This window comes from Cavia porcellus, unplaced genomic scaffold (genome assembly GCF_034190915.1).
Source record: "Cavia porcellus strain 051 isolate PalLab524CR breed Dunkin Hartley unplaced genomic scaffold, mCavPor4.1 scaffold_30, whole genome shotgun sequence".
In the NCBI taxonomy this organism is placed as follows: domain Eukaryota; kingdom Metazoa; phylum Chordata; class Mammalia; order Rodentia; family Caviidae; genus Cavia; species Cavia porcellus.
The window spans coordinates 20,358,738-20,368,583 of NW_026947513.1; the positions used below are offsets into that span (position 1 = coordinate 20,358,738).

Below are 9,846 nucleotides of genomic sequence, written 5' to 3' on the forward strand. Positions count from 1 at the left end.
GCAGTAGCTTATTTATTTTGACTCATGGTCTCGTTGTGTTGTCCAAGCTGGTCTTGAACTGCTGGGCTCAAGTCCTTCTCTTGCTGTAGCCTCCTGAGTAACTGAGGCTGCAGGCATGTGACCCGCATGCAGCTTCAGTATCTTACTGTTAGGAATACTTTTTACTGAAAGTTAATACACACACAGAAGCCAAACACACCTCAGGTGTACCCCTTGAAGGTTTGTCCCCAAACTGAACACACTTATGGAACTAGTACCTTCTCTAAAATACCAAGGACAGGTTTATTTGTAGGAAGAGAATAGGAATAGGTACCTGGTTGGAGATAAGGGCTAGGAGAAATCTTGAAGATGGCTCTGTCTGGGGAGCCCTGCAGTATTTAAAGGCCTTGGAGAGGGCCCTGGGATTTAAGGATGTGGGCCATGCAAGGAGCTGCCAGTGCTTCGGGGTCAGGCTCTGGCTCTAAACTTTGCCTCTGTGATTTCTTCTCTGTGTGGCCATGGGCAAGGTTCTAGGTCCTCCCAGTCCCTGTGGTTATCTCCCTTGACACAGTGACTTTTATTTGCTAGTATGTTTTCTAGACCACTGAAGAATGCTATCTCACAAGACACCGTAAAGCAATTTAAAAAAAAAAGAATTAAAAAACCATATATTTATATATGTGATATAATTATATATATGATTAATATTTCATATATTACCTGAAAGGTGCTTAATAAGTATTAAAAAAAGTCTCAAAAGGGTCATTAACCCTATAATAGTACATTTGTGAATATGTTCCCTAAGAAAATCATCCTGCATAAAAGTAACTCATAAATGTACTTGTAAACTGGTGCAATGATTCTTGTCTATAATCCCAGCCACTTCAGACACTGAAGTAGAAGAATCAGACATTTTCAAAATTGCCAATCTGGGCAATTTAGTGATTTATGGGCTTCCTATCTAGAAATTAAAAAAAAAAAAAAAACTGGCTCAGTGTGAAGGCCCTAGGTTCAATCCCAGGGACCACACAAAAGTGTATATATATATATATATATATATATATATATATATACACACACACACACATACCTGTGCACACATGGATACAGTTGGTTGTGGGAAAACCCTAGAACTAACTCCAAGACTCTGCTCACAAGGAGGAGTAGCTGAGCAGTTATGAACTGAAACAGGGCAAAGCAACTCAGCCAAGACCATCCAGGGTACAGACTTCCCTGAAATAAAAATTTCTCAAAAAAATCTGAAAAAGTGATAAAGTAATATATATGCATTTATTATAGAATGAAAGCTGAGAAATAATTTGGAATGATGAAGCTGAGAGCTGGTTATACTTTTTTTCTCTTATTAAGTTGCTTGAGAGCTTTTGAATGCTCTCTCACTTGCGGGGTCACTGAAGGGAGGAGCTGGCTGGAGGTGGTTGTGAGGAGCCAGCTGGCTTTCTGGTCATGGAAATGTGATCAGTTCAAGACAGTATCACCTTCCTTATGGGTGAACTGCCCACTGCTGGTGCAGGACCTTGGTTCAGTGTCTTGAGTAGATACCATGTAAACATATTCTCTGGTGTTGACAGGCCATCCTTGGCTGATGACTGCTGTAGGTTCATTTGTTTAAAAAGATGGCTGAGAATTCTGTCAACATCTTGAAGTACGCACTTCCACTAGGGCCCAGTTACTCCCAAACCTGCTGTGATAATAGCCACCTGATCGTATTTTTAATTACCTCAGTTTTATACTATGTTCTATCGCTTAAAATGGCTTTCTCTCAAAATAAACCAGAGAGCACGTCCATGCATGCAAAGTATTGTAGCACTAAAAGCACAAGTGACTGCTGTAGTATCGTCTCCACCCTCTTCTCATGGCTCCCTGTGAAGAAGCCAGAGCTTTACAAGTGAGGGTGAAACACAAAGATGCCCCATTCCGCACTTGGATGGTGACTCTGTCAAGTACACATGGAGGGACTTAGAGGGACACAGTAGGGGCTCCAGTGTAGGGCGGGGCCAGTGGAGTGGAGCTTGGAGTTTGACTGAAGAGCAAGATGTGGGGAGCAAATCAAACAGAATGGCTGTGGAAATGGTCCCAGTGCAGAGTGGGTATCTGTAGCATGCGCTGAGATTCACGCCTAAGGGGAACTAGGTTTCCCCACCCCACAGCCCTCAGAGGCGGCGGCTAGGAGGTCTTCTTCACTAAGCCCTGCCTCTGTCTACCTTCGTCCTTTTGCAAGAGTGGGCAGAGGTCCCAAAGCTTGTTTTTGCCCCTTGGTGTCTCCTGTGCCCTCTCTGTGTCTCTGTGTCTGAATGGTGGTGGCCTGTGGCAGTGCCTTTTTGTGACAATGGCAGAAATAGGAGAAAGGGCAGAAGGAAAGGAGTTACTGAGACTCCAAGGATCTGGGGCTTGAAGGTTTACCAACTCCAGGCTGATTCAAGCCCCGGAGCATTAGCCTGAAGGCTCATTCGGTGGCACTATTCGAGATGACCATGACTCCATCCAAAGACTCTGAGATAATTCTTCCCTGGGGGGGAAGGTGCCACTGGGGCACCCTCCTAGTTAGCTCCATGTGAGGCACCAGGGAAAACCTGCTTTCACTTTGTACCCAGAAACCATTTAAGGGAGAATATCTCGCTTTAGGAAACCCTCGCCCATTGACCTTCCGCTCCGAAGGTGTGGCCCAGAGCAGCTACCTTCCCACATCTTCTGGGTGTGGATCCATGTCACCGGTTGAAGAGTAGCTCATGCCTGTGTAGGGTGTCGCTCAGCCTGGCTGAGGTTCCCCTCTCCTCTCCCTCATCTCCATATTTGGCCATTTGCTGAGAGCTACATAGGTCACCAAAGTCATCGGCCATCCCTACTGCTGGGGAAAAATGCAGTGGCTTCTGCTTTTGTATATGTGGAGGTAATGAAGGTCCTCCTTGTGCTTTGGTCTTAGCGTAACACTGAAAGAGTTAATCTCCTATAATACAGTCGGGGGAACTGGGGCCCCGACTGAGTGAAGGCTACCTGACCAAGTGTTTTTCTCTAGTCTGGCCCCTTGGAACTCACTGAGTGTCAAAATGCAGATGGAAATTTTGCTCACATAATATCTTATTTTTATGTAGAAATTCTCTGGGAGTAAGATATAAAGAGCACTCTTCACCATAGAAATCTATCTCTTTAGTGCTACTTCAAATCTTACACCAAATAATTAATAATTATCATATTTGGTAATTATCATTTAACAGTATTATTAATAAGGACTGCTTATTGTATTTGGCTATGTGTTTACTATGTACTTGTAGGCACTATGCTAAGAGTCTTGCACATTTAAGTACCCTAAACACTCTCAACAGCTCTGTAGTGTGAATTTTATTATGTCGATTTGTAGAGGAGGAAACTGAGGCATAGGAAGGTGAAGAAACTCTTTAAGGTTATCACAGAGGTAGTTGCTTGGAGAGCTCAGGTTCAGTTCCAGCTCTACTGACCTTTAAGCCCCTGTTCTTAATGCGATGCTTATTAATACCCTTTCACAGGTCCTCACTCAGGAAATACGGCCTTAGTGTAAATAATTCATCAGAAATATTTCATTTAGATAAGCAAATTCTGATACATGCATATTTTTCCTACTTTTTTTTTGTCTTTTTCCTTTTTATCAGTACCGGGGATGGAACTCATGACTGCCTGCTTGCAAGGCAGGCGCTTATGCTGCTGAGCTAAATCCCCAGCCCCTATTTTTCCTACTTTCAATCTTGATACGTTAGGTAAAAATAAAATGTAAAAATGTCTTAACGGATCATGGCTGAGTCACAAATGCATATATTTAAGTTGTCCCTAGTCTAAGGAGCTACAGACTGAGACCTTATGGAGCCCCTTCTCAAAGGCTTCATGGCAGTTGATTGTCTAGGGACACTGCGTGAGAGGAACCCATGTGCGTTCTCAGAAAAAAATCCATCTGAAAATTTGTCTTCCCAGCTCCTGTGCTGTGTCCATTGTCTACTTGGGATTTTGAATAAAGTATACTGAAAACAGATAATGTTACGGCTTCCCATGCAGCTTAATGAGGAAACCAGGACTCAGAAAGGTTAAATCACTTACCTAAGGTCACTTACCTGTGGCATATTTAAAAGAATGAATTCATGAAAATCATGTGAATTATTTATTGGATGAACTCATTTGCAAAGGCTACTATGTATAATTAAATAGACTGAGGGTTGACAAGGACAAAAATGACTTGCAAAGGCACGTGAGGATTGGGGGTGTTATTTTAAAGAATTAGGTCTCTCCCACAGGGCTGCTTTCTGTGTGACTGGTCAGGAAGAGGGCCAGTGGAGAAGAACCTTGAGTAACCTTTATTCCCGGTGCTGATCCGCAAGACCTCCCCTTCCCAGTGCAGCTTGACCTTGTGAAAATGTGCCACCACAAAGGGGACACAGAGCTCTCTCACTTGTACACAAATGAGACTTTATTTGGTCCATTAGCTATGCAGTCCTGTGACAGGGGGTAACTACAGTTGTCTTCATGCAAGTTATTTAGTTTACCCAGTAGCCTAACAGAGTTCTTGATCCACAACTGGCATTCTAAAATGCTAAAGAATGAAATACTTTAGTCCTCGAATCTCTGAAAAGTGGTCCCCAAATTTCTCAGTTTTACTGATGTGTAAACTGAGGCTCAGAGTTGAAGCAATACACTGAAAGTCATTCTTTTATGCAGGGGTAGGCCTGATTTTGAGATGCAAAACTCTAAGGGTAGCTCGGGGTTTAGCTGAGTGGCGCAAGCACCTGCCTGGCAAGTGTGAAGTTATGAGTTCAGTCCCCTGTACAAAAAATAAAATAAAATAAAATAAAATCCAAGGGTACCCATTCCATGTGTTGTCAGTTTTGGGAAACTCTCAAGGAGAAAAGCATGGCCAATAACCAGATTTCTACTTTCTGGCCTCCATATACATTTCTTTGTAAACCTTGGACTGGGCGATTGATGGATAATGAAGGGAAATACACATAGCGCCTGCCTCTCGTTCCAGTTCTCTTTTTTGCAGCTCCCAGTGGGCCTGGAATCTGCCAAACTGCAGCCTGGGGCTGGGGGCTGGGGTGGGGAGAGCCCTCAGCTGCCTCCCGACTATGTGGAAGCCCCTCCTCCACACCAGCTTGCAACTGAGGTCCTTTTCATGTGGCAACTGAGCAGTTGCTTGTTTTATTCTCACCAGACTGATTTGAAAGATAAAGTCAGCTTCTTGACCAGCAGGCACTGAGGGTGAGAAAGTGGAGAGACCTTCAGAGACCTTTGCTTATTTGGTGAGGTGGTAAAGTTGGGTGGTGAGACTGGGCGGCTACTTGGAGATGGGCCCCCCATTTATAACTAATGAGGAAGCTCCCTGCTATAAAAAGAAGAAAAAAGACTCACTTGCCCCTTTTCTTTCTGTTCCAGTGGGAGAACAGGTTTGCAAGTAGACGTGCTTGTCCCTTGGTGAAGAGGGAGAAGTGACACCCTGAGGATTGCGCCGGAGGTCCTGAGAACGCCTTGGTCTCCATCTCCCTGGCTGAATGGCATTTGCTGCAGCAGCCCACTGACGGCTCTGTCCCTCAGATCCTGGACTCATAAGCAGGACTCCAGACTGGGAAGATGCTGAGTTCCATCAAGTGCGTGCTGGTGGGCGACAGCGCTGTGGGGAAGACCTCACTGCTGGTGCGCTTTACATCCGAGACCTTCCCGGAGGCCTACAAGCCCACGGTGTATGAGAACACCGGTGTGGATGTCTTCATGGATGGCATCCAGATCAGCCTGGGCCTCTGGGACACGGCTGGCAACGACGCCTTCAGGAGCATCCGCCCCCTGTCCTACCAGCAAGCAGATGTGGTGCTAATGTGCTACTCTGTGGCCAACCATACCTCCTTCCTCAACTTGAAGAACAAGTGGATCGGGGAAATCCGGAGCAACCTGCCTTGCACCCCGGTGCTGGTGGTGGCCACCCAGACTGATCAGCGGGAGGTGGGGCCCCACAGGGCGTCCTGCATCAATGCCCTGGATGGCAAGAGGCTGGCCCAGGATGTGCGAGCCAAGGGCTACCTGGAGTGCTCTGCCCTCAGCAACCGAGGGGTCCAGCAGGTATTTGAATGTGCCGTCCGGACTGCTGTCAATCAGGCCAGGCGGCGAAACAGACGGAGGCTCTTCTCCATCAATCAGTGCAAGATCTTCTAAGGTCCAAGACCCTTCACCCAAGCAACACTCAAGGACTCGGACACCCAGCTATGGACATGGGGAGAGATGGAGAACAGCAAGCTGTTTGTGGCTTACTCCACATAGACTGTGCTTTTGGATACAGTTGCTGATGAGACTGGATGGTATTTTCACTAACTTATATCTTTGAGTGAACTCCTGGCCCAACACAATCAGAGGACTTCTTTGCAAAGCTGTAATGAATATTTCATCTTCAATTAAAAAAGCTAAAGTGGCCTCCATAGTTTTAGACTGTGAAGTGAGTTTCTCAAGTGCTCCATATTTAAAGACACATTTTATTTAAATAATAACCAAGTATCTAGCTCTTGTATATAATTCATTTTTGCACTTGAAAAGACTTTTGTTACATACTTGCAAACAAACCTGCTGTCAGAAGGATGTGACCAGGTTGAGCTCTGCATTATGTATGTAGTGTTACTATTTTCCCCTGAACTAGGAATTTGGTTGAAACCACTTGCCTGCTGGATTTTTCTAGGAAATCAAATTTTGAAATGGCCATGAACTGATTCTTGTCATTCTTATCTGTTATTTAGAGTTGTATATAAAATACAGTTCAATAACGTATCTTAATACTTTCCAATGATTTTAAACAGTTACTGTTATATTTGTCTGTAATTACAACAAAGCATTTCTGGCATATGATATTACTTTTCAAGGAAAGAACTTCAGTTACACACTAAGTATTCCACACTCGTTTGTGAAGACCAGTTGAAAGACAACCTTTCTGGGAGGAGCTCACCTTCCTATACGTAATCGAAGCAGACCTTGGATCAGAAGTGAGAAACTATCACTGTCACTTTAGAAACCACTGCTCTTAGCCTGTGCTTTCTACGAGGTGGTTGCCAGTGGCTGCTGGTCTTGTGAAGGAGGCAGGCTCAGAGTTTTGCATGATGAGTCCTCATTCCAACAGGATGGCAAAATAATTCGTTGATCTGAGGATCTAATCAGAATAATGAGCAAGGTGCCTACATTTATATTGTGTGTGAAGGGGAAAAACAATTTTATAGATTTTACTCTTCGAAGAATATAAAGCATCTGAGCGAAAAACAAAAATCACTAATCCCAAGCACAGGGAATAAGAAAGCTCTGTAGCAACCACTAGCTAACAAGTTACCAGACAAATACTGAATAAATAGGGGCACATGCACGCGCGCGTGTGCACACACACACACACACACACACGCAACTCTTGTTCTACCTAGTCGCTTAAAAGCAATGATGTTGCTCATCTGTTATAAATGATTGTGTAACCTGAGGAAGAAGTTGGGAAGATACATCATTTATTACCCTCAGATGTATCTATTCCCCCAATCAAATAAAGCCCAGATCCCTCGAGCTGCATTTGGGAAAGTACGCTATTATTCTAGGGTATTGTGGCATTTACACACAGGACGCAAGGCAGCTGCCACAAATGACCAAACCAGGTTTTCAGACTCCTTGTTTGATCAGTTCTTTATAGTTCAAAAATCAGATTTATGTTTTCCCCACACACCTGTCTTTTCTTCTCCCCCACATCCAGTAAAAGGCCTGGGATTCGGGACTAGGCCCCTGGTGGGAGGGTTGTTTGATGCTCTGGGGTAGATGGTCAGTCATTAGCTGGTATCTCAGGCCCTCCCCCTCCATCTCAGCCTCACAGCCATGTGACTGTCCTTGCCTCTGTGTCACCAATGTCTCCTGACTGGAGAGCTTCATCGCCACTTCTCAGTGCTGGGCATCCGAAGGGCTGGAGAGCTGACTGGGCAGGGGAGAGATGAGGTTCAGCCCCCACCCGGACATCCCCGAGAGCCTCTCCCTGTCCCCAACACACAGGTCTTTAACAACGAGCACAGTTTCAAGACCAGGGTGTGTGTGTGTGTGTGTGTGTGCGCGTGTGTGTACATACAAGCAGTGTGTTCAGTGTGTTAGGCAAATGCAATGCTGCTTATTAAAACTGAGTGTCCCTTGTGGTTTTTCCTTGTTGAAGGAGGTGAGAGTGCACAGCTGAACGTGCGAAGGGCCCCGTGTCCTGGTTTGAGAGGAGCGAGTTCCATGTGTGAGCCAGGGAGGAAGGGGTGGCCACAGAGGGCACGGTCAGATGGCTTTGCCACCACCTCAGCAAGGCCACACAGATGAGACCGTGCCTGTGGCTGGTAGCCAAGTTCCTAGGTTCCCTCTGAGAACCCTGGTGCCTGAGAGCAAGAGTCTATCCCACCCCGGAAGAGACCTGCTAGAAATCGTTCTGCTCAGTCTCTGTCCCCTGCTGGGCTCTGAGTTCCTCATGGCAGTCTCCTCCCTGTCATCTCAGTTTGAGGGAAGGACCCATAGCTAAATCAAATTGCACTGAGTTGAACTGGGTAAAGACTGCATTGGGCTTCTGTGCCACAGAGTGGTCCAGGAAGGGAGTGGGGCTTGGCTGTCTCGAAGCAGTAAGGAGGGAGAATGGGTCACCTTGTTGAAATTCACGCGGTGTATGTCCTAACCAAGCCTATGTTATTTTTGCCTGTCTAGACCAAAGAATATGTTTCTTTCTCTTCAATACTTGTGATACTTTTTGTTGAGTATTGTATGTCTGCTCTTTGCCATTCCAAGTAGCAAAATTAAATATGCTCTTGTTTAAAGAATGGATTTGAGTGGCTGAGTGATTCATTTTTGGCCCATTCAGTCTGGGCTGCTGCAGCAGATTACTGAGTTTGTTGTGGCTCAAACTACAGAGCTCTGGAGGCTGTGCAATCTGAGGACGGGCCAGAGTGCTTGTTTCGGCCAGGGCCATCTTCCTGCTGTGACCTTCGTGAAGGAGTGGATCATCTCTCTGGAGTTTCTTCTCCTGAGAGCACTAATCCCATTGTCAGGACTCCACCTTCACGTCCTAATTCCCTTCCTAAGGCACCACCTCCTAAGACTGTCACTTTGGGGGTTAGGCCCCCACATATGCGTTTGGGTGGGGACACAGCCTCCCATCCTTAGGAATGTTCTTTGTCACTCTTTACTGACCAGTTAAATACAGCAGCAGTATCCCGCGAGTGGAGTCAGGCTGAGTGACCAGAAAGCACGCTCCTGGTTAAAGCTGCCTGAGTGCTTCGGATGCAGGGGGCCCTGGGTGCTCAGCGGAACATCATCGCAGCCCGTGGTGGGTAAATGGCTCACATTGCATGAAGTCTCCTCTCACACAAGGAACCCAGCTCAGCGCGGTAATGTGACAAGTTTAAGACGCACAGCAGGTGAGCAGCACTGCCAGGAGCGCAGGCAGGTCCGTGTGACTCTAAGGCTCTGTGCAAAACCCACTTCCTCCCAAAGCAGCCCAGTAGGGCGGCTCCGGTGTATTTCTAGCTTGTGTAGCCCACAGCCCTCCCCCCACCAGACCAAGGGCCCGTGTTTAAAAGATTATTTTTACTTTTTGTGTTCTAAAACATTATTTTTATGTTTTGGGGGGGGGTCTAACCCTGGGGTGTGTGCATGTTGGGCAACTATTCCTCAGCCCTAAAAACTTTTTTAAAATAAAATATTCTGAGCGTGACTGTAACCCTTCCCTCTCAATTTTCATTCTGGCAATGAGAAACGGACTCACCTGGCTCACAAACGTCATCGTTTGCAAAGCTGTCTATTCCACCCCGTGGCCTTTCAGTGTCATTCCATGGGTTGATGGCCTATGACTTGACAGATGGAAGT

At 45.9% G+C, this 9,846-nt stretch overlaps 1 protein-coding gene across 4 annotated transcripts in view; it reads left to right on the top strand.

Annotated features, from left to right (window-relative positions):
• Rhoh (ras homolog family member H) overlaps positions 1-8,803 on the top strand; it is a 42,831-nt gene extending 34,028 nt beyond the window's left edge. For all 4 annotated transcript variants that reach the window (XM_063240722.1, XM_063240720.1, XM_063240721.1 and 1 more), the window contains one exon: positions 5,392-8,803. In XM_063240722.1, coding sequence (XP_063096792.1) covers positions 5,587-6,162 — 576 coding nt within the window. In that variant the 5' untranslated portion in view covers positions 5,392-5,586 and the 3' untranslated portion in view covers positions 6,163-8,803. The remainder of the gene's footprint in view (positions 1-5,391) is intronic.
• Positions 8,804-9,846: the final 1,043 nt, after the last annotated feature.